The 25,306-nt window shown below is 33.0% G+C and overlaps 1 protein-coding gene across 1 annotated transcript in view; it reads right to left on the bottom strand.

Moving 5' to 3' along the window:
* Positions 1-13,478, bottom strand: part of LOC141456812 (uncharacterized) — a 114,385-nt gene extending 100,907 nt beyond the window's left edge. The window contains exons 1-2 of the mRNA XM_074133098.1: positions 13,071-13,478; positions 12,776-12,923 (exon numbers count right to left, since the gene is read on the bottom strand). Of these exons, the coding sequence (XP_073989199.1) occupies positions 12,776-12,908 (133 nt within the window). The 5' untranslated portion in view covers positions 12,909-12,923; positions 13,071-13,478. The remainder of the gene's footprint in view (positions 1-12,775; positions 12,924-13,070) is intronic.
* Between the last annotated feature and the right edge of the window lie 11,828 nt (positions 13,479-25,306).

Genomic DNA, 25,306 nt, shown 5'->3' with positions numbered 1-25,306 from the left:
AAATTTGAAATAATTACTAGAAATTACAAAAAAAAGAACATTTTTTGATAATTAAACGCAACTCTCCCAAAATTACCAAATAATTATTAAATCTTCTTGTTTGTAACAGATGTAAAATTAATTTTTAGGCATTTTGTGTATGCTTGAGAACATCTAAAGCTCTTAACATTTGATTTTTTCTTAGAAAAATCACTCGGAAAACTACTTATTTCCCGATATTAAGAAAAATACTAGCTTTACTGCCTTGGCAATATTTTCAGTAGAAAGAGGATGAAAAAATACATAAAAATGACCTATCGCGTGCTCTTCTTTCTCTTTGATAACAAGGTAAAAAATTGAAATATGATTAATAAATACCAGATTTTGAAATGGCCTAGCACCTTTAATTTTGAAGATATCGAATTGTGGTTTCCGGTTTCTTTAATAACTTTTTATACTCTTTATATGAAAATGGGGGTCAACTGCGTACCCTCACTTTTGGTCGCGCGTCAGGCGCTTATGCGGACAGGAATCTAAAATCAAGTCACATATTCTGAAACTAGAGGTGACGGGCAACAAATTTTTCCTCTACCATTTTTTGCCCAGATTAACCGTTTAAGCATGAAATGCATTTGAGCCTTCTTAAAATGAACACCCTGTATATTATAGATTTAATCTTCTCCATCCGATGTTTTTTAATCACCTCAAGTTTCCAATTTAATAGTTTTTTAACCACTGATCATTTAACTTGATTTCATTACTTATTTAGGTTCCGAGTAAAAGGATAACATTAAATCAGATAAATTCATTAACCCAATTATTACAAAACTAAAATCTATTTGCTACAGAGCGACCCGTCGCAAAATGTTTAAACGCGAAATGTTTAGTTTTATCTGTTTTAGAATCTATCCAAACTAGATGAAACGATGGAATTAGCGAAACTTTCAAATTTATCGTTTTTTTGCAGGTTAAGGTCAAAGGTGACCTGTGTTATGTAAAAGCTAATATCATCCATTAAAGTGCACAAAATCTAGTGGAGTTCCATTAAGGAACTTCTCAAATTAGCTGTCATAACTCATTCGTGTGGTTAGAACACACGCCATCGGCTTGAGTTAACCATATTCCAATATTTTTAAGAAAAAGTTTCCGCAATGTTTACAAAAAGAACTATTTTAGAAGGTCATAAACAACCAATGTATTGATAAATACTTGAACAGTCAATTTAGTGGCGAAAGAAACCAGCTCTAGCTTTTCAAATGATATCACGCATTCATTATTTTGGAAATCCGTACACCTTTTGGCGAACTTCCCATCCTAACAGACGGGGCAAAGGCGACTTCAGAGCTGCAGATCTTGCTCCTTGTTGAATTAATTATTCCATTATATAATCTGTCCAATACAAGAAGAGTATCGCGTGAAGTGGTTGAAAAAAAGCTATACTTACACGGGAAGAGTTAATAAACTATTTAAATGGCGCTGATTTTAAAGCTCTAATTAATAATTTGTAAAACGGCCTGGCAGTACAAGTATTACCTAGACCCAGAATTTAATTTACAATATAGTAAACCCTGTACGTTCCCTTTCATTACTAAAAATATTTTTTTTAAGTTTGGTTTGTTAATGTGATATTTATTGGTTTTTCTAGTATTAAAATGTATCTGTATAAAATATTAAGTTAGAAGTACTATCTATAATTTGTATGTAGAATGTTAATTGATTTTTATTAATGCCAGCTCCCTCTGATGGTTTAAACCAAGAGTATTATCTTCATGTTATTAATGATCATTTGTTTTATTTTTTTAAATTGGGCTAATAAAGATATTATTTTTATAATTAATATTAATTCAAGGTGTTTCATGCCACTTACTACTCTGCAACTTGTTTACTAGGTTTAATGCCAGTCCTGTGAAAAGTAAGAAATGTGTGCAGTGGAGGATCCCTTGTTAATTCGAACTCCTGGATCTATAAGACCACTTTATTCCCTTTGATAAATTTATATAAGCAAAGCAGCGCTTCCATCCTTTTTGATAATCAATATGTTATTAACGCTAAATGGATATTTGAACAGTTTGGTTCAGAACTCGTGTCAGTTTATACAATAAATGCTGAAGTCGAAGGAGTAAATAATGATTGATGTTGACAACTACCCCAGCAAACACAATCCCCACTTGGGGACTATCTGCCAAATTTATTTTGTATAAATGCGTTTTGGTGAGGGGTTTATTGTTAAACGTAAGCCACATTATGGTGGTATTGAACAACCTTTCACCAATCAATGCCTCACAAACCAAGTTTTGGCTGGGTAAATAATTTCGCTTTACTTCAGTTAATATACTGATCCAAGCAATCTTTTTTAATCGATTTAAAGAAGGGTTTAGCCAATAAAAACATTTCTACGACAAATTGTTTATCGAGTTATTATTTTAACCTCCTTTTTCTTACCAATAATTAACAAGTTAAGCGTGTTTACACGTCAAACCAAATCTATTACGGTGCGCTCGACTTGTATAATCGTGGTGAAAATTATAAAATTGCCATTAACTATAAAAACTCGAAATTTTAATAAAATACAAGAAGAATATTATTTGGTGGGTTGTTTCCTTTATCTTACCAATAGAACTGCGGTGGGAGCCAGCCAAATGATTAGTGGTTGGTACATATTTGGTCTCCCCATTAGAGATTGGGAATTACGCACACACCTGGAAGCTCTCAACCCTTGTGCAATGCCCGTTTTTTTACCTTAGATAGAGATTCAAACCTCAGTACGAACTTGATTTCATTTTGCCCAGAATTCCAAAGCTCTTTTCTTCCTTGTAAAAGCTCTTGCGTCTCTAGTTAACTAGAGCAATGCATACGTGAAGCGGTGCAAGATTTTGGAATGAGCACAGAATGCTCTGCAAGCCCCAGAAATTGCAGAAAAAGTCTCTTGTAGTGACTATTACGACGCTGTAAACTTTTGGTTGTTTTGCCCTGCGTTCGATGTGTATAACATACACGTCATTGTCGGATTTTAATTCCGCACACTGTGAGGGGTTTGTAAAACTAAATTCCACGCTTAACTGGTTAAGCTAATTTAATTATTAATAATTTATTTACATTTTCGTTTTTACTGTAGACCAACTGTAACGTCGTTCAACAAAAAACCTAACTATTTCTGATAAAAAAGTTTTTTCTTTTTAATTTAGTTCATTATAAAACATTTCCATTAAATGGTCATTTTATAAATTCTATATTTTATCGAAACTATTAAATATTTATATAATAAAATTGTAGTTTTTTAACCTTATTTTATTTTAACCACAACTTACCTGTTAATTAATTACTATATTGATTATTACTAACCAATACAGAAGTGATTTATTTGGCTCAAAATATAATTAATTTTTTACGAAATTAACGATTAGTAATTTTATTGACCAAATACCATACGTGCTATAAATTTGAAATTTTTACATTTGTATCATTTTCACAAATTGTTGTCTGAAACTGACACAAATGCTACATACTAGTGGGAGTTGTTTAAGTAGCCTGATGGTGGAGGGGTTTTCAGCTTGAAATCTAAGCATGCTTCTTGAAATCTAAGCATTTTTCTTAGGCACCTTAAAAGCTCACTGTCCGGATGATAAGCTCATTGTAGCCCCCCATAAAAACACATTATTATCCCAAATTGAAGGTCAAATATTTGTAAGATAAATTATGAACTACAAGGAACTATTATACATGATTAAAAGATAATGTCAAATAGCACCATATGTCTGACGGATGACCTTTATGGTAGTAGGTACGGTACTGGATATTGCAGGGTGGTGCTTGTTCATCAACAAGTAAAGAGCATGAAGGACCCATTCACATTCTGGTATTTAAACTGAGAAATTTTCTTGGTGAATAGCACAAATCTTCAGTGTGATATCAACTTAAATCTCATATTGGGCGTCATCATCTCATATTATTAGCTGGTTTAACATCAAGTTTATTTCGTTCGATAAACTAACTGATCTTAAAAACTCTAGTAATATTTTCTTCTTGAACAAAACTTTTAAATAATAGGAATGACGTAAACTTTTTTGGGCAAAAGTTATAACTGAATATATGTATATCTTTTCTATTTTGAAATATAATTTTGCATCCATTTGTATTTGATTTTGTTTAAAAAAATAAATACATTCAAACTGGAATAATTTTTTCGCTTTCTCTTAATAGTTTCCTGCCCAGCACTGTTCGTTCGAGCGTGAATTTTTTTTGACCACTACTTTGGTGATTGTAACTGTCATCTAAAAGTTTGGAAGAAAGAATATTGTTACTGTCAATTTCTAAATCCTCAATTACTTCTTAAATGCTTTTAATGTTATTTTTGTTTTATCTCTTTTCTTCGGAGAGTGTTTGAAGATTCAGGCATTTTAGAAGGAATCCAAAAGCCTCTGCAACTCAAAATAAGTTTATCTGGCGAAAATTATGTCCAATACATGATGTAGTCTGTCTTCTTTTCAAGATTTCGCTCTTTGCTTGAAACCTAAGCTGATAGAATTAGAAGGCTTAGTTTCAGACCAAGCTGAAAGTAATGAACTATGGTTTGCATTCTGGAAGAGTGTCTGTCATCCTCTCCATGAATCTAGCCGTTACTAGGGGCTCAACAACCGCAGTACTAATTTCGGATAGTCGAAAGTCCACTTTGTCCTCTTAATCAGATTTGGTACCACAACTCTTAGATAAACGATTTGTATGATCGTGAGAAGTTCTAATCATTGTAAATTGAAAAGTGGATCACGCGATGCCAAATGATGAAATTTTAAGGCTATTTGTATTTTAAAAAAAACAAAGAAACAAAACATTTAAAAATCTGATCAATTGGCATTACTTCTTTGTATTAAATGTACGAGGGTCGTTTGAAAAGTCCGTGCAAAAATAAAAACTACTTAATTTTTGGGGGTAAACCTTTTTTATTTTTCAACATAGTCTCCTTTTAGGCTTATACACTTCGTCCAACGCTGCTCTAGTTTGTTGATCCCTTCCGAATAATAGGATTTGTCCAAGTCTGAAAAATAGCCATTCGTTTCTGCAATCACCTCCTCGTTTGAATAAAATCTTTTTCCCGCCAGCCATTTCTTCATATTGGGGAACAAATAGTAGTCCGAGGGAGCCAAGTCTGGAGATTAGGGGGGATGTGAAACGAGTTGGAACCCTATTTCCATTAATTTTGCGACCACAACTGCTGAGGTGTGAGCTGGTGCGTTGTCGTCATGGAAAAGGACTTTTTTGTGGGCCAATCGTGGGCGTTTTTCTTGCAGCTCGGTTTTCTAACGGTCCAATAACGATGAATAATATGCACCTGTAATAGTTTTACCCTTTTCCAGATAGTCGATGAGATTATTCCTTGAGAATCCCAAAAGACAGTCGCCATAATCTTTCCGGCCGAAGGAACGGTCTTCGCCTTTTTTGGCGCAGATTCCCCCTTGGTAACCCATTGTTTAGATTGTTCTTTGGTCTCAGGAGTGTAGTGATGTATCCATGTTTCATCCACAGTGACGAAACGACGCTTAAAGGCCTGCGGATTCTTCTGGAACAGCTGCAAACCGTCCTTGCAACACTTCACACGATTTCGTTTTTGGTCAAGCGTGAGCAATCGCGGCACCCATCTTGCGGATAACTTTGTCATGTCCAAATGTTGATGCAAAATATTATGTACCCGTTCATTCGAGATGCCCACAGCACTAGCAATCTCACGCACCTTCACTCTTCTGTCATCCATCACCATATCATGGATTTTATCAATGATTTCTGGAGTAGTAACCTCAACAGGGCGTCCAGTACGTTCAGCGTCACTTGTGCCCATATGGCCACTCCGAAAATTTTGAAACCACTTATAAACTGTTCTAATCGAAGGTGCAGAGTCACCATAATGTTTATCAAGCTTCTCTTTAGCCTCCTGAGGCGTTTTGCCTTTCATAAAGTAGTGTTTAATCAACACACGAAATTCTTTTTCGTCCATTTTTTGAAAATCACTCGACTTCCTCGATTCAAACGAATGCCAAACACAAAGAAATAGACCGATCTGGCTGAAACTTGGTGTGTGTTCTTCCAAGAGATGCTACTAACTAAACATAACCTCGATACGCGCCAGTGGTGCTATCTCTCTGACTTTGCACGGACTTTTCAAACGACCCTCGTATTAAGTTTCAATTTCAAAATCAATAAACATATTCATGGATTGTAAGAGAGGAAAGATTAGAAGCAGCTAAATTATAGGCATGATTAGGCAAGTTGCCAAACAATTTCAGGACTTTTACATCATTAGGTACGACTAGCGAATGAAATAAGCCCCTTACTAAATGTCAAACATGTAAAATACTTGCGACAATTTATAGTGTACCACCGAGGGTGAAATAAATTATGTATTTAATATTTACTGGATGAATTTTGTGAGCTTTTAAGCATCAGGTTTGTCTTCTGATTACTAAATATAAATCAAAAATCTAGCTTGAAAAACAAGTCAGTCAAATATAATTGGAATCGTAACAGATGTAATGTTTCATACCATTTTAAAACAGTTAAAGAACATTCGATAAGTTAGATAAGAACGTTTCAGATTATTCAAAGAGATTAATCACAAATAACAATGGCTTAATCTCTTTGAACTCATTAAAATTTCTGGTAACTCGCTAGGCTACCGATTCCATATCTTCGCATAGGTTACCATTTCTTGCACATCTCTTGGAAGTCATTTTCTGAAGTTTCTGGCCATGTACTTAAAAAAGGGACAGTGGTAACTGTTATGCGATTATTTTTGCACTCTTATTTATTATAGAGTAGATAAAAAAAGAAATATGTCTCGTTAAGAATCTCTTCAGAAGCCAGAAAAAAAACTACCTTACAAAAACTTCTAGTTTTAAAAGTTATGTATAAGGCTTGATTAAACGCCAAAAGGTACACAAATCATTTCATTAATACTTCATTGATATCTTTTTAGTAATTTTACTGCATTACATTTCATTAATATTGTTTAGCATTTATTAGATGTCACAGACCCTTATGCTGGCCATTTTCATTTATAAAAGTGGCCTACCGTGAAGAGTACGTCTCAAGTAAGTAATATTGTCAATTAAACACATGGTTTTTCGCAAGTTTCTACATAACTGAAATTACGATCTGAAGAATGAATGAATTGTTGGGCACTTGCTGATCTGTGGGACCTTTTTTATCAGTCCTTTACACCTAAATTTTTAAACTGTAAGTTTTTGTTAAGGAGATTTAATAAAGGATGCGACCAGTACTAGAACAGAATCTAAATTGGACTTACTGCAACATTGAATTTTGGAGATGTTCTGCTCTTTCAACTAACACCCTTAACCCAAAATTCCACTACAATTCCAAATTCAAATTCCACATTGGGATTGCCTAAGAAAATAAATACCAGTTCAAAGAGCTCTTCAAAAATCTCCTTTAAAATTGAATTTTTTTTATTTAATAGGAGGTTTTAGAATAAATTAATGTAGGTAATTAGTATAAATGAAAATGTTAATAAAGTGAAAAGAAAAAAACTATAGAAAGGATGCGAATAGAATAAAATTAGAAGGGCTGAGGGCGAGGCCAAGAAGGAACCGGCAACCCAGCAGACGGATCGATAAGTTCCGACGACATAACCTTCCCAGCTGGACATGTCTGGCCCGATTTTACGTTCACACGCATCTAGACAATGTATCACACGTTATCACGCCGACTGTGTTTGAGGAAAGAAAAGAGTTCAGCGTGTCTTATTAAGAAAAATATATATTTATCTAGTGACTATCTCTTGAGATTTTGAAAAAAATAATTAAAGGATTATAAAATTTTTACAGAAATGCAAAAAATCCGTTCAATAATGGTTACATCCATTCAAACATGGGTTTCAGCGACACATTTATACTCAGAGCAACCTTAATCAAGTTTTTCGCGACAAAAAAAGTTAAATAAAAGCTGTGGAATACCATAGCTGCAATGAAAAATATTAACGAAAATCGATAAATCCATTTTCGATACAATTTAAAAAAAAAGGGGAAAAATTAAATCGATAAATTGGTACCTACAGTTGTGGAATTCTCATAAATTCTGTACATTAGGAACAAATTAAACTCTCCTTCATTATGTTCAGTACATGAAATCGTATATTGTATTGAATTTGTATTTTAGAGACAATCCTAACCACAACTCTCTCTCCAAGAAGTGTCTTTAAATCAAAGGTACTTATTAGAAAGTGACCAGAGACAGAATTTGTGACAGAAACATATTGAAAATTAAATCCTCCTTAAAAAAAATAATAATAATAAAATCAAAATGAACTCGAGAATCAACAACTGATAATAGAAGAAAATCGGTCAGAAACATGAAAACAAAACGTGCATGCTAAGACAGGTTAAAATCAAAGATATTAACCAGCAATGCGGGTTCAACCAAATTATCTCAACAATTTCTCGAACTCAGGGGATTACAAAACAGTTATTTCCACTTTTATTTTATAAAAAAGTCAAAATACAACAATTTAACATAATCAAAATGAGTGGTTTAATGGAATTGGGAAAAGACAAAATACAGATGGGGTACATTCAGTTCTTGGTTAATGACCGCCACCTGGGATGTCTTCTAACCTCTTTCATTTCTGTGTTCTGGGAGTATATTTTCAAGAGTATTTCAGAGTGAGATAAAGATGTAGCATTACTTCTCGCTCGTAATTAAACATTAAACAACAAAGAATATATTTAAAAAGATTAACTTAAATAGCATAAACAACTTATTCAACTTTTGAAATTAAAAAGAAGAAATAGAAATTGACTGTGCTAAAAAAAAGAAAGGCCAACTTGCGCTAGATATTGCTATAAAAAATAGTAACTAACTTCTTCATTCAAGTAATAAGGAATATATTAACTGTAGAATTACTGTATTTTGCACTGTCCAGTGCCTTTCTATGTTATTCGTTCTAAATGTGTGCAACATTTTGCATAATTTAACACTCAAATTGTTTTGATGATTTCATTAATATTAGTTATTTAATGGTTTGCAATTAGTGTTATTATTTAATAGTTATTTATTTAACAAGTGTGGAAAGTAGTACTTTTCCTCACGCGAGGCAGGGTTTGCACGCACGAGCGAGCGAAGCGATGCGAATGCAAGTGCAAATTGCCGAGTGTGAGGAAAATACTTTACACTAGAGTTAAATATTATATTTTTTCTGCAACCATTTATTAACTAAAAAAATTAAAAATTTCATTTTTACAGTCTACAAAAAGTAATTTATTTATTATAAACATTTATTGTTATATTACAATTATTTACATTACTTACTTATTTACATTACTTATTACATTTTCTGCTGTTTCTTTTATTGATGGAGGAGTGTTTTCTAAACAGGAATCACTAGAATCCATTTTAAATTTCTATAAGGTAACACTATAACCTTTTTAACTGTTATAATTAAAAATATCTAATTATTTATTAAAGTATTATTTTTATTTCTATATTCCTTTCAATTTTTATTTTATTTTTTAATATTCGTTTTTTAATTATTTAGTTACGTTAAATAAGCTTATTAAAGTTTTACAGAAAATATTTAATAACAAAACTTCTTATATCAAGGAAGCACAATAAAGTTTTTCCACACACTAGTGCGGAAAGTGACACTAATGGGAATTTCCCCCCACTAGTGTGGGAAGTTGGGCATTACACAGCTGATTTTAATTGAGTAATGAGAACTTCCCTACATGGTTGCAGAAAAATGTTATTATAATAATGTGACAATATATGTTTTTCAAATTTTATCTAATTCTAGGGTAAATATAAGCGAATTTTTTTTTGTTTATAAAAAGTGTTACTTGTAGATTGTATGTCCCAATAACTTAAATGTAATTATCTGCTCTAATACTTTATTATAAATTAAATTAATAGTAGATTTCAAAGGTGGCTTGGACAACGATAGAAATAAGGTTTAGTTGATAAAGGCTTGCTGGGTTAATCGAACGTTTTTTGGGGGGAAAATAAATTATTCTCTGTTTCTGTTTAAATCGAGTTTTTATCGTGAAAAAAAAAATAAATAAATGGTTTTTACTAAATGGTCTCTCTGCGAATATTTTCGCGTAACAGAAACAAATATAAGTGACTATTATTTCATATAACGCTATCGTTGTACTTCTACAATAAAGTATAATGTATATCTCGTTGGATTTAACAATTTATTTAAATCAACTACATTTACTATAGAGGAGGCTATGGAAGATCAAAATTGTACATTGAAAAAGTCGTCATTGCATTCCGAAAAGGTCAGTTATGCAGTCCGAGTGTAGTTCTATAAGTTACAAATCCGAGAAGTGTGGCTTATCTGTGTAGTGCAATTCTGCTAAATGATCTTGGGTGTAAACCTACAGCTGCGAAACTATAGTTTGAACAGAAAATCTCAAAACCATTTACTTACAATAATAAGTTAAATCAGTTGAAAGCAAGAACAATTTTGCTAAATTTATTTTTCACAAAATTAACAATGGCGATTTTCTTTAAAACATTTCATCCTATTTGTAAGGGGTATACGCCCAAAGGAGAAGTGGAAGAGACAGGATATTTAGAGGAATTTGACTACCATATTGTCTCGATAACTTACGAGCTACATCTATCCTTCAGTTAGAAGGAAGAAATATTTACTTGAAGGAGTAAAATAAATGGGGTAGATGAAACAAATGATCGGTAGTTTGCCCTTTAAAAAGTCAATCAACCACATATAATGCTTTAAAATCAAGAAAATGATTTCCAAGATTATTTGGAAAATTTACGAAAAAAGTTTTACTTAGATTCGGCAAAGATTTAATCATGACTGCTTCCAAAATATCTTTTTATATGAAAATCCGCTTAAGTTCTTAGCAAAGAATATTTCTCAGATAAATAAGCCTTAATCATGATAAAATGAACGTCCAAGTTTTAACTGTAACTTGGTCGATAGTACAGTTACACTGTGAAGATATTACAGTACCCATATCTTGGTTTATCCAATTCTTATAGGCTCATAATCGGAAAAAAATCCCCACTTCAGGGATATTGTGGCTCTCCCCACTATTGGCAGCACTGTGCAAGGATACCGGCCGGCAATAGTCTCTTCCGGAATTGTGGAATAAATACTACAGACGAATTAAACCGAAAGAAGAATTAAAGAAATAAAAATAATTTGTTAATATAAAAAAAAGGAAGAAAAATGATACTGCAGAAATGCGCTCAGATTGCATCAGAATCACTGACAACTCTGGACCTAGACTGCCGGCCGGCATTTTATTGTAATTTTGTTTTATAAATAACCCTTTACTATTGTAACCATTTTTGTTTTAACTCTAATTAATAAATAGTGATAAATAAATAATATTTTCTTAACTACTTGACTAAAATTATTACGGTTAAGATGATGATTCATTAAAGGAGAAACTGTTATTAAAAAAAATTATTGGTGCATCAAGGAGAGATCGTTAACTGGAACTTTCAACAATGATGAGAGATTATCCACTAATAGTTCATCTTAAAACATTTCTCTCAACCATTTGATTTTATCAAGCAAGATTTAAGTTGATATAATTTTTTTTTACTAACTCCCACCCTTTGCAAGATGGAACTATTGTAATAGTGCAACTATCAGATTTAACGTAATTGTAATCACTACAATTGAAATCCATGGATTGGTTTATACGCTTGATTGACTGAGGTCTGATTAAAATCGGAAACTTGCAGGAAATTAAAATTTGTTTTAAATATCACAGATAACCGGTCAGTAAGCTTAAGTTCATATCAGTCAAACCGGGAAGTACTTTACTTTTTACATAAAAACTGATTTTAATGTAACTATTTGTTTCATGTTTCCTCAAAAGCCCATAAATTGTAGCGAACTTTCACTGAAGTTAACACTATCGTTAAATAAAATTCCAAATTTTTAAGTCATCTTTGACAATAAGTAATTATTAGATCATGGTGAACGTGTCCAGGCTGAATTTTTATTTTCATGTCGGCAGTGAATGTACTGAGCTAGAGAATGGTGGAAAATGTAATAATTGTTTTAAGTCCCGTTCAGCAGCTTAATGTTTTCGCAAATGGGAAAAGAGATAAAAATCACAAATCAGAAAATTATATTATTTTGCTTCTAATTTGACAATTCCTTTTCTGTATTATACAGAAAATATTTATATTTTCAATAGTTTCATAATTAAAAAAAATTTTCTAAAAATACATTCGAGATATTTAGCAAGAGACGATTGAACCATAATAATTTTTAATATATTTGAAAGTAATTAAATAATATAGTTATCCAATATACATATTCTTCTTAACATTGTGGACCAAAAAATCCTTTCTCTTAATCTAGCGAAAGCTAACGCCCAGTTATATTAAAACAGGATGAAATTGGGTAAAATATAATCTGCAAAATTCAAGAAAAATCTATATTCTTGCATATTCAAAAATATGTAAATTAGTCTTTATTTTATTTATTTATTTGTCAAAGTATTATTAGGAGAGATTTTCTATTTAAACAATATCATTGTAATGAAATTGATGTGTTAAGTGGTATTAATACCCATTAATTTCTACTTTACATTAATTTTGGCATTTTTGTTATATATAAAACAAAAAAAAAAATGGAAGAATATAAAAGGAATATGCCGGTCGAAATTAGGTCAGATGTATCACGCATGGGAAGTGCCGGCTTTGAAATGTGCATTTCTTCTGCAATGCTCTTGAACCAAATTTTGGCAAATTTTTAACGGATTTATTATTTATAATAAGGAAATTTATTAATATTTTTTACCTTTGGTAAGATTGTGTAAAACATAGTCCTTGTGCTGTGGCAGGTGAGTCTGCGGTAACACGATCAGCAGGTAGGCGCCGGTCAACGGCGATGGAGGGGGTGGCCCACCTTCTCCAGAACTTTTATCACCCATTTACACAAATTGGCCCTGTAACACACCAATTTTTTGTTTTTTTGTTTTCTTTAAATTATAATGTCACTAATACTTCCAAGATGCAATAAAAACAATAAGTGTAAACGTTCTATGACAGACCGACACTCGAACTTTTCGTTTATCAAATTTAAAAGTACTTACTTCAAAAAAAGGATGCGAAAAAACTGGGTAAAGTTGTGATGTTCTTTTCTTTAGTTTTGGAGTATCCTTGGTTAGTAGTACTTAGTCGGCGGTGCGGTGCCTGGACAGGCAATGGCGTTTACTGTGGCCAAGACTGCGGGTACTGTAAGCGAACGCGAGCAGTGCTCTCCAGCGGCTGTCCCCACTATTACAAGATTAACTTGGAAAGGCGGCTGTGTCCTCTTACTCAGTCTGTCCCGGGTCTATCTGTCACACCCTCTTTCTCACTCGATATATATATCTCTCTCTCGATATTACCCTTGGTCAGGATACTCAAAACCTAGAGAAAACCCACTGTACTTCGTGTATACACTTCTTCGGTATATTCTTCTAAATCGATTACAGTTAAGATTAAATTTCTATTCTTGAAAATTAGAAATACTCTTTTTGTATTAGAAATAAAGACTGTCTACTTGCATGTAGCCCTGGTATGTACCAGAGGATATATTGTGTGAACCTCACAATAGTAACAGCCCCACCTCCAGGGTGGTGCTTACGTCGGCGCCGATATCGACTTGCTGGAGAGCGCTGTTCCACACCACTATCTGACATGCCCAGTGGCTACCACCCTTCCTAATTTACCTTTACGTCTAGCCCTTCATAGATTATATAAAAGAAAAATTCTGTCATTTCATTTTATTGAATTCCTATTAATAAACCATTTCCAATAAAATATTTTTAAATTTATTATCTTTCAAAACAAAAGATATTGTAGAAAAAATAATTAATAGTTGGAAATAAGTTCAGGCGGTGGAGCACCAACTCAATTTGTTGAGCTTCAACTTGAATACCTTGAAAAACGAAAACATATGCCCCGGATACAGTTTACATAACACACGACAATGAAATGTCCTAAAAAAATGCACATTAATGCATTTTAAATGTCTCCCTTATTCCTTATTATTCTTTAGTCTCCTTCTTTAAATATGTGAGCAATACATGGTCTAGCTCAGAGGTTCCCAATCTTTTTCGGTTTGCGGTTCCATAAATAGTCGGGATTTTTTCCGCGGCGCCCTTAATACATTTTTGACTTTCTTGAAAAATTGGAAAACTTTCCTTTTCAAAAGCGTAAATTACAAACAGATACTTACTATTTTCCTTGCGATAATATAAAATATCTAATTTCAACAGTTCCGGTAATATCCATATCGAGACGGGACGACCACCATGTGGTTAGGTTAGTTGAAAAATAAATTAAACACGAATTTTAAATTCACAAACTATTTATTGAAAGTCCATTGACGATTAAAATCTATTAAAATTATCAATGGGATGGATGGGCTTGAAGTTCACTACACAGCTTCTCAAATCTCGGAATAAAACTTGGATATGGCTACCCTCATTTCTTGTTCACCGTTAAGTCGAGCGATATTTACTTTTTATTACCGCGACCGGCGAAAACCCAGCTTCGCGCCAATAGGATGTTGCAAATGGAATTAATATTCGTAGAGCTTTACCACTAACCAGTGGATATTCCTTTTCTACTGATATCCCAAAAATCAGAAAGTTCCATGCTACCAAATTGCCGATTTTGTTTAATTGAATATTTCGTGGCGCCCTTATGACGGCACCGCGGCGCTCCGGGGAGCCGCGGCGCACACTTTGGGAATCACTGGTCTAGCCTGAATTGTAGAAGCCACGTTGGTACTTCTTGTACCAACATTTCATCTTATTACTTGATATTTTTTTTTTTTTTTTTTTTTTTTTTTGGCGCATCAACAGCTGAGGTCATTAGCGCCCGGAGCTTTTTCCAGTGCACTGCCGGCCTCCGGACAGTGTTCTCTCGTTACAGACAACACTGTCCATCACCGGACAGTGAGCTGTAAGAAGCTCCTAGGAAGAGAAAATCTAAGGGTCAGCTGCTGGATTCGAACCCGGGACCTCCGCGTGGGAGTCCAGTATGCTAACCTCATAGCTAATCCCTTCCCTTGTTTTAGTGAATAGTCACCTAAACATTCTGAATACCAAAAAAAAATTGTCAATGAGATTACTTGATATTATCTTTGTAATTGTATTGAACATACTAATTGCTCCGTAATTGCTTCATATTGTTTTTGCTATTCCTTTTATTTTGACGGATAAGGATAGCCGAAATTTCTAGGGAAACCAGGGCACAACAGCCCAATTTTACAAAAATTAAAGGTAGTAAAAACAAAGTGTGCCAATTACAGAGCAATTAGTTTGGTAAATACAATTACAAAGATATTATCAAGTATTAAAGTGAAATGGGTGGTACTAGAAGTGTTAATGTGGCTTCTTCAACTGCAGGCCATGCATTGTCTACATGTTTTAAATTCGGCAAATGTAGAAAAAAGAAGACTGAAAAGGCATAAAATATTGTATTTCATCCAATTAGAGTGGTACTACCCTGCGTCCGCTGGAACATTGCCTGACAGGCCCATTCCCCTAACGAATCTATATCCAACGTTTAGATTAGAAAATTAAGTTTAGAATGCAGAAAGCAGATTGGTTCATGTTTCTATTTAGCTATAAGAGAGTTAAGCTACTTAGTTTGTCTCCGTGCTTGATTTTTCTAAATAATGTACAGAGTACGTTACAATTAAATATTTATAGCGTATTACAAAATTAATATTTTCATATATTTTCGAGCAAAAGGTTCGCCTATGGTCGCGCAAATTAAATGTCTAGTCTTAAATTGTTCATACTCAACATACCACACACGATTTAGGTTAAATTATGATCTAGTTTATAAATTTTTAGTATTTTTATTAAGTGACGTAGTTTATATTTTTTCTAAAACTTCTTGTCGAATGAATGAATACTTTTATTTGTTTTATAGGTACAAAACCTGTTACAAAAAGAGTTGGTTTTATCCTTATCATTATCTTTATAACATCAATACGATAATAAATAGAGTCGTATATACACAATAACACATACAACTTGGTACAAATGTATATTTCTATGATAGAAATCGTTAGCTAATCTTTCAATTTCTCTGGTTAAGTTCTAGTTAATTTTTCTCAAGTTTTTACTTTATTAGTAAACATTTTAATCTTTGATTCTATAATTAAATATTACTATTGGGATATTCCACCAACATCGTATATGTTGTCTAGAAAGGCTCAGCAGAAACAAACTGAACAGAGCGGAGAGAAACAAGATATCCGCTAATAGCAAGAAACAAACGGGAGAGTACGATAGAGCACAGAACGCCGCAAGCATTCCGTGAATGCGGTAAGATCTGAACTGTTGAAATCAATCAAGCAAACAGGTTGTTACATGTACAAAGCTTTAATCCTATCTGTGTTCTTGATGTATATAAACGGAAGTCCGGTTTATTTTTGACACCAGATTTGAATGAAATATCCTAAAGAATAGATTACTAGAATACTTAAAGTACCGCATTAAATAATGTTAACACAGCCGGATTGAAATCTAAAGCCTGTCACTTTCCTTCAATTGAAGTACAACATAACTTCAATCTAATTCTTCCATTTAGGAAACTTTTATCTAGAACAACATTATGCTCATATAATGGTTGTTGCCAAGATAGCCAATCGGTTAGAGGGCCGCGACTCGCAAAGCTAAGATTTCTTGTTGAACAGGGTTCGATGATTCCTTGTCTAGGCTTTGGATTTTATTTATTGTGTTTAAATAAGAGATTTAAGTGAAATAAGTTAAATATCCGCTTCTGTTACAAAACCCTGGATAGTTGGCTGCAAAGCCTGGTTAGATTTTAGGCTTAGCCTGTGAAACTAATCCCAAAACGATGGATAAATCGTTAAGAATACAGCTTTTTTTTAGGTAAAATACTTCTAGGCCTCTAGACTGGCGTAAATTTTCAAGAAAAATGGTTGCGTTAGACAAACGAAAGTCCATTGTGTTCCTTGTATGGTTCACTCCATAAAAAATACCGTAATGTTTTTTGGAGTAAATTTCTTCTTTTAATATTTTCACCTCAATACCTGCCAACCGCTATCAAATACTCTGTCCAAGTTTATTATTTTTAATTTTGAATTCTTAGTTTTTCGTATGGTATCCAAAAAAATAATAAAAATGAGGTAATTTCTTTCTGATTTTCTTCTACGAGAGATATCTTCTTTAAATATGTGGGCAATAGCAATCTAGCCAGCAGTGAAGAAGCAACATTGTCGCTTCAATTATAGTACCACCATTTCATCTTATTACTTGACATTATCTTTGTAATTGTATTGACCAAACTGATTCCACTGTAATTCTCACATTTTGTTTTTGCATTCAGGTTTGAAAGCTTGTTGCTCATATCTTGGCTGCTTCAACTCTATTTTGAAAACTGTGCTCTCCATTTTCGCTCTTCTTGACCATGCCTACCGATATTTTTTTTTTCCAAAATTATGTAGGGATTAGATAAGAATGGGTGAAGGAAGGACTAGAAGGGCTAAGATTCGCAAGTCCTTCTAGCAGCCGTTTGGTTTACTCTTTCTAGAGCTACCTCTGAAGTTCATTGTCGTTGCATTCAATTTACGCTGATTCTACATTTTCCTGCCTGGTTTAAGAAGGTTCAGGTTTTATGTTTATAAAGCGTATACTTCTCTTTTTGTCATATCCAGCTGGCTGTGTCTTCCCTTTTATTTTTTGTTTAATTATCTTTAATCTTTACCGAACTGAATTAACCTACTCAAAAAAAGGTGTTCGCTAATTGAGATAAGTCGTTTGAAGTTTTTATTCATTCTCTTTTTTAAGAACCAAGATTAAAGGATCTCCTTTATTTATTAAAGCTTATTAGCAGTTTATTATTGCTTTCAAAAAGTAAAAGAAAATTAAATTTTATTTACATCTGACGTGCAAAAGAAAGTAACGCACTTATAAGAAGAGCTTTAGTTTACTATTTCTTTGTAACGCAGCCACTTTCATTGTACTAAACTTTTATTTTCGATGCGGAGCTGGAAAACGGACCAACTCGATATGTGTTATGTGCCTTGAAAAAAAATCTAGATGAAAAGATGAAGTAATTCAAAATGCAGAATAGTAATTCCAAATTTCTTTAAAACAACTTTGTTCTAGTTAATAATTAAGCAACTCTTGGGTTTACTTTTTCTTACTTATCCTGAAAATGGAAGAATTTATAAGAGTCTCAAATTGTTGATTTCAGAAATTATGTTTCAGAGCTTCCAAGGGAAGAAGTGCATCATGGCAAAGAGAGACAGAGTGCCGTTACCAAAAAAAAAGTGTCAACATCCTACGGAAGTTCCTCTCATCAAAATTTACCATGGGGATCTTAGGATTTGTAAAGTATGGTAATCTTGGGTTACATGTGAACAAACGACTAACTGGGTTACAGTGGACAAACGACTAACTTGGAATAGTTAAATCGTGCTGAAAATAATGAAAATAACAGTCAATTTTGCGTGCTACCAACTTGATTGGACTAGTTTAGATCTTTTGATGAGTAGTCCTAATAGTATCAAGACTACACGACAATCGAGAATATCTTCGAGATTATTTATTAACGAACACATTTCAGGAATAAATAATGATTAATAAACTTACCCATTTCTTGCCCTCACAAAGGCAAATAATAATAATAATGATGGTGATGTAAAATATGCAATAATAATAATAATAATAATAACTGTTTTTGCCATATTAAATTTTCTTACACAATCGATGTTCAAGTTTAAATTAATCAAAATAAAATAATCGATCCTATTGTACTTCTTAAATCCCATTTATATTCCAAACAATATAAATTATAGAGACCTATATTTAGCCATATTGAAAATATAGCAAGAATCCGTTTGCTTGGAACGTCTATTGATTTCTTTACGTCCCAAAATAGCACGGCGTACTCTCTGCAAGCTGTGTGCCATGAATGATTACTGCCGGGTACATCTTCTTATTTGCAATTTGCTACTTTTATTTTAGAGTTTTTTAACAATTCTAATATTTAGATTTTAATAGACAATAACTTTTTTTTTGTTCCATAAAAAAAAACCATTAACGCTTTTTCATTTTTTTTTGTATTTTAGGACACTGCTACTATATTATGTATTTTGAATTTATGAAAATAATTTTGAAATAAAATTTTCTCATACATGTTTAGAGAACCTAGCTAAAAATAAAGAGATACCTAGCTAAAACTTAGGTATTCTTTTCCTTTTAATGAACGAAGTAATATATAAACCTCTTAGGGTTTTTTCCAAGCACTTGTTTGATATTCCAGATTTGCAATGTTTTCAATTAACGGGTGACCGGATCTGCCTTCTCGCATGTTAGTTCTGATCGGATTCAAATTTGACTGCTTTCTCAAAAAATGGAGCATCAATAAGTAGATAGAAAAGAGCTTATACTCTTTAAGATTCTGTATCAATTAATGAAACAGTATTTCATCAGAAACGTAAATACATCTCAAGTAAAGATGAATTATAAAAAAAGTCTCTAAAAACAAAAATAAATAAGGTGAATTATGATTTATAAAATATAATACATAAAAGGGATTTAATCTCAGATTTTGGATTCACAGCATACATATTTCTCACCGATAGGTAAGCCATTAAGCTGGGGTATTCAGTAAAATACTAAGTTTATTGGTTTCAAGATGTAAAGGGTTTTGTAATTTTGTAATACTTTTTTCACGGTAGGAATTATCTGTGTGATTAGGGTAATGGATTTCTTGGGTTCAATGGTAGCTTCTGGTCCTTTTCTTTGTAAGAGAAACCTCTTGTAGCTTACCGTTCGAGGAGGGATAGTCTAGTAAAGGGGTGAGCAACCTTTTTAATCAATGGGCCAATTTAAATTTTAATTTTTTTTGGCGGGCCGCACATAGATTAACTTTTATTAATAATTTACGAAACTTCGTACGAAACGCATGTTTCGTATTGCATGTTTGAACAAGTCACCGACAAGTGTGTATCTCGTCACAAAAAAATCGCGCAGACGCGGCGCGTTCGTATTTCATGTTTAAAAACGTCGTCGACAAGTAACTCGCCATAAAAAAATATTTCGGTTTAGTATGTACTACCATTTTATTATAATTAATTTTATAACAATATATTGATGGGAGTAAGTCGATAAAATAAATTCAATTTTAGAAATGCTTGGCGGGCCGCGTGTTGCTCATCCTTGGTCTAGTATGTAACCATATAACTCTGCCCTAGCAACAGCGGTAGATTTAAAAAAGTTCCAGAAGATAATGATGCGCTCAAATAAATAAATAAGTAAAAATATCTTCGCATAATTTAGGGGGCATGGTTTCTCAAAATTCTGAAGTAACATATCCTTAGGAAATGAGTCACAAGAAACTATAATCGAATCGGAAATAAATCTGGAGCGATTAAATAGTAACACTACTGAAATTGGAAATATAATTTACCTTGAAATAATCTGCAAGATCAAATTATGGAACAATATAAAAGAGGCCTTGTCACTTTTCTATCGCAAGGGCCTCGCAAATAAATATAAAAATTTCTGAAAACTAAAACACGCAGTTACTATAAATTTAAACAAACGTTCTATTTTTAAATTTGTTTGTTGTAATATTAAACGCATTCTTAAGCGAATTCAGGTTGCAAATATATTACAAGCGCATATCATTATATAACATTATCATATAACAATAATGGATTTAGATGAATGAATCTCAAATATTTCAAAGATAGATATTGTATGACAATAATAGAAGGATGATAATCTAAACTAAGTTTTCAAGTGTAAGAAATATTATCATTAAGTCTCAAGGTTTTGTTATGCTTTCGAAGGTTTTGGGGTTTATGAGCTTAAGCAGATATATTTTGCCTTCTCTTGATGAGGAGAATCTAAATGACTCTGTATTCCGCAATCTGAAAAGTTGATTTAATATCGCTGTAGGTTTTGATGTGGATGGATCAATAATAAATGAATAATTTTTGGCTAAAATTTATAATTCGAAAAAAAAATGAGAAATGAAATACGAGGGTCGTTTGAAAAGTCCGTGCAAAGTCAGAGAGATAGCACCACTGGCGCGTATCGAGGTTATGTTTAGTTAGTAGCATCTCTTGGAAGAACACACACAAAGTTTCAGCCAGATCGGTCTATTTCTTTGTGTTTGGCATTCGTTTGAATCGAGGAAGTCGAATGATTTTCAAAAAATGGACGAAAAAGAATTTCGTGTGTTGATTAAACACTACTTTATGAAAGGCAAAACGCCTCAGGAGACTAAAGAGAAGCTTGATAAACATTATGAAGGTGACTCTGCACCTTCGATTAGAACAGTTTAAAATTTTCGGAGTGGCCATATGGGCACAAGTGACGCTGAACGTTCTGGACGCCCTGTTGAGGTTACTACTCCAGAAATCATTGATAAAATCCATGATATGGTGATGGATGACAGAAGAGTGAAGGTGCGTGAGATTGCTAGTGCTGTGGGCATCTCGAATGAACGGGTACATAATATTTTGCATCAACATTTGGACATGACAAAGCTATCCGCAAGATGGGTGCCGCGATTGCTCACGCTTGACCAAAAACGAAATCGTGTGAAGTGTTGCAAGGACGGTTTGCAGCTGTTCCAGAAGAATCCACAGGACTTTAAGCGTCGTTTCGTCACTGTGGATGAAACATGGATACATCACTGCACTCCTGAGACCAAAGAACAATCTAAACAATGGGTTACCAAGGGGGAATCTGCGCCAAAAAAGGCGAAGACCGTTCCTTCGGCCGGAAAGATTATGGCGACTGTCTTTTGGGATTCGCAAGGAATAATCCTCATCGACTATCTGGAAAAGGGTAAAACTATTACAGGTGCATATTATTCATCGTTATTGGACCGTTTGAAAACCGAGCTGCAAGAAAAACGCCCACGATTGGCCCACAAAAAAGTCCTTTTCCATTACGACAACGCACCAGCTCACACCTCAGCAGTTGTGGTCGCAAAATTAATGGAAATAGGGTTCCAACTCGTTTCACATCCCCTCTATTCTCCAGACTTGGCTCCCTCGGACTACTATTTGTTGCCCAATATGAAGAAATGGCTGGCGGTAAAAAGATTTTATTCAAACGAGGAGGTGATTGCAGAAACGAATGGCTATTTTTCAGACTTGGACAAATCCTATTATTCGGAAGGGATCAACAAACTAGAGCAGCGTTGGACGAAGTGTATAAGCCTAAAAGGAGACTATATTGAAAAATAAAAAAGGTTTACCCCAAAAAATTAAGTAGTTTTTATTTTTGCACGGACTTTTCAAACGACCCTCGTAGTTTTTTTTTAGAAGAAAAATAAATAGAACATCGTTATAAAATGAAGACTCTTCCTTGGTTACTGATTATCAGCGCAGACGTTTTATTACCAAATAATATGGATTAATGGTTGAGCTTTGATTTTCCGTTAGAGATGATTTGGGCACTTCGAGAAGATGCCAGTTTTCAAGAACCCAAAATATAAAGAGTGGGAAAAAAAACTATTACTTTCTTGTGCAGTTTCGTGGTGAAATTATATCTATAACAGATCAAGTTAACTTCCTTATTGCTCTTATACTTTCTTAAGCTAACATTAACAGTTTGAAATGCCTGCGATTTGTGAAAATAGCTTCAAAAAGACTGAATGAAATTCTTTATGAAACACTCATTACCCAAAAATAGCAAGCCAGCTTTAATTTTTTTTTAAAAAAAAAGAGATAAGTGAAGTGAAAATCGATAAATTAACTGGCCGAATGTATAGAATTATCGCACAATTCACTGTTATAAAGTAAATAAAAACGAATAAATGTGACTCAAGGTTATACAAGAAGTTAAGATAAAATTTCAATTCAAATAGAAGTCTTTAAAATTTCGTTGTATTAAGAATTAAGCAGAGTTAGACAGACAACTTGGAAGGATGCATTAATGTATGTACTGTACAGGATGTATTTGAATTGCTGATGAAGCTGCTACAGTAATATATTCTACTTTGGATGTAGTGCCAGCTTTATCAGCTCTTCCGTCATATTTTATCATACCATAAACTTATTTTTAAAAATCTAAACTTAGTCAGTTTAAATGGTAGAAAGATATAAAAACGTATGATGTGTCAACAACAAAAATATTTTACTTATCTTAATAATTTGTACTAATTCATTAAAGAATATTACATTTTCATAATGCAGTATAGTTTATGGCGATTAAATGTATTTTGCATCAAGTATCTGGAAAGCAACATTGTCTCTGATCGAAATCTTCTGTAGGGGAGGTGTTAACCGCAGAAAAGGTTGTGCAAGCTAGACAAAATATAACGGAAAAGATTTTTAGACCGACAAGATAGGATTTGGATGGAAGACGTGGAATTTTTAACTGGGCCAGATATTTTAAACGTTACCAAATCAAGTAGATCTGATTAGATTCTACGACGGTAGGCCAAAAAGCCTAACGCCACAGAGACCCAGAGGGTTTATTATGGCTTCCTGTAGCAGGAGCACCTCTCCTAGCCCTGACTGCTTAACTAGACTTAATTGAAGGCTTAATTAAAAGCATGAGTTTTTCTTCTCTAACACAGCCTTTTGGAGAGATACGAGCCCTTTACATTGGCACAATATGTGTTGCTCCACATCCAGACGGAACCTTCACAGATATCCTCTGCCAAATCATGCAGAGCAAGTGCTTCTTTAAACTAAAATTGCTGTTAGAAGGCCTGCTATTCATCCGAATGACCACTAATTTATTTTTAGCTATAGAATGGCTGCGTAATAATTGATTTTTTTTAGGACAGCCACGTTGTTTGACGCAAGAGGACAATTCATTACGAAGTTAAAACTTGATAAGGAAACTTCAAAATAACTAATTTAATGACTAGAATAATTAAACATTTTTCAAAAATTACAGATACTTCGTAGTCAACAGTTAATTTTAGTCACTCTTTATCTTAGGACTGGCTTTGTTTTTACACAAATTTTTCAACATTGTGTTGTTGTGTGGTTCATTTCCTGGTGAAAAAGAAAACATTCAGGTTTTGGGTGTAAAATACCTCTTCGATCTCCATAAAACGTTCTCAACTCACCCAAAACTCCGTCCAACTTGAGTTTTATTATTTTGGAATTATTTATATTTTCGGATTCTCAGCTTATTTCCACGACCAAAGTATTTTTGTTTTATTTATAATATTTTCCTGAGATACTTTAAATTATCGTAAAAATAATTAACAAATTAAAAAAAATAAATAAAGGTAAAGTCGGTATATATCAAACAGTTTAAGAGAAAAATTATACATAACGTTTAAATGAATTTAAATGAAGTGCACGAGTAGTTGGAAATTTGTTAATTAAAATGAATCTACTTATAGTTTAAATATTGCTTTTAATGTATGCAAAAATGTACGATATATACATGCAGTCTCTTATGTGTAAATTATGAAGGCGCCAAATACTTGAAAAGTAAAAATGTCTTATTTATGGAAATGAATCATTTAGACGGTTTTTGTTAATAGTGTCAAGGAAACGTTATTTTTTTACTTTAACAAACTTATAAGCATCTAGTAGTAATTTGCAATAATAATGAGAATAACTTTAATGGTTGGACTTCGCAAACTGGGTTCTAACTTTGGTCTTGTAGTACAGCTTTTGGTTCAGCAGATGGTTCATATTGTCTTTGCTCAAAGTGCTTGGCTGTCCCCTATATCTTAAGTTCTCAAGTACCAGATTAGGCATTTTAGATCCATATTTTGTTATTTAGTGTTAGTTTTGAACGTCTGTAAAGTAGTCGTGCTAGAAAGTGTTTTTGTTTAGATTTTTCGTTTGAGCTTAGTGCTAAAATTCAATTGTAAAGTCCTTACAATCCGGCAATATGTGGCATGCAACGAAAAGTGCATTCTGATTTAAATAAACAGGATGACAAAGTTGTATGTCTGATAGTGTAAGTTATTTTTCAGCATTTATGAATATTTTCTAATTTATCAGAGAGTGGTAATAGAGGATCATGCTGGTTCAGAATGTGAAGAGAGATTCGCTGTACTGTCACTGCAGGTGAATGTTGTCGGTCTGAATATAGTGAAAGATCTGTTCCTTACAAAACGAAGAGAAAAGGTCCAAGAATTCTTAAAAGAAAATTAATAAAATAAAGTTTACTGGCTAGTATCTGAATTTTGATTGTTCGAAGGTTTGCTTTCTGATAATGAATCAAACCATTACTCTATTATTTGTTGATTTTTTGTAATTTTTATTTTAAAAAAATTAAACAATTTTTTCTTTAATGTTTTTCATTAAAATAGAACAATAAAGTGAGTTCAACAAACGAAATAGACTTTAGAAAAT

This window comes from Rhodnius prolixus, unplaced genomic scaffold (assembly GCF_049639745.1).
Source record: "Rhodnius prolixus isolate KJV_2025 unplaced genomic scaffold, Rpr scaffold_10, whole genome shotgun sequence".
Taxonomy (NCBI): domain Eukaryota; kingdom Metazoa; phylum Arthropoda; class Insecta; order Hemiptera; family Reduviidae; genus Rhodnius; species Rhodnius prolixus.
Note: the sequence above shows the minus strand (reverse complement) of the source record. Positions and strands in the feature narration are given on the sequence as shown.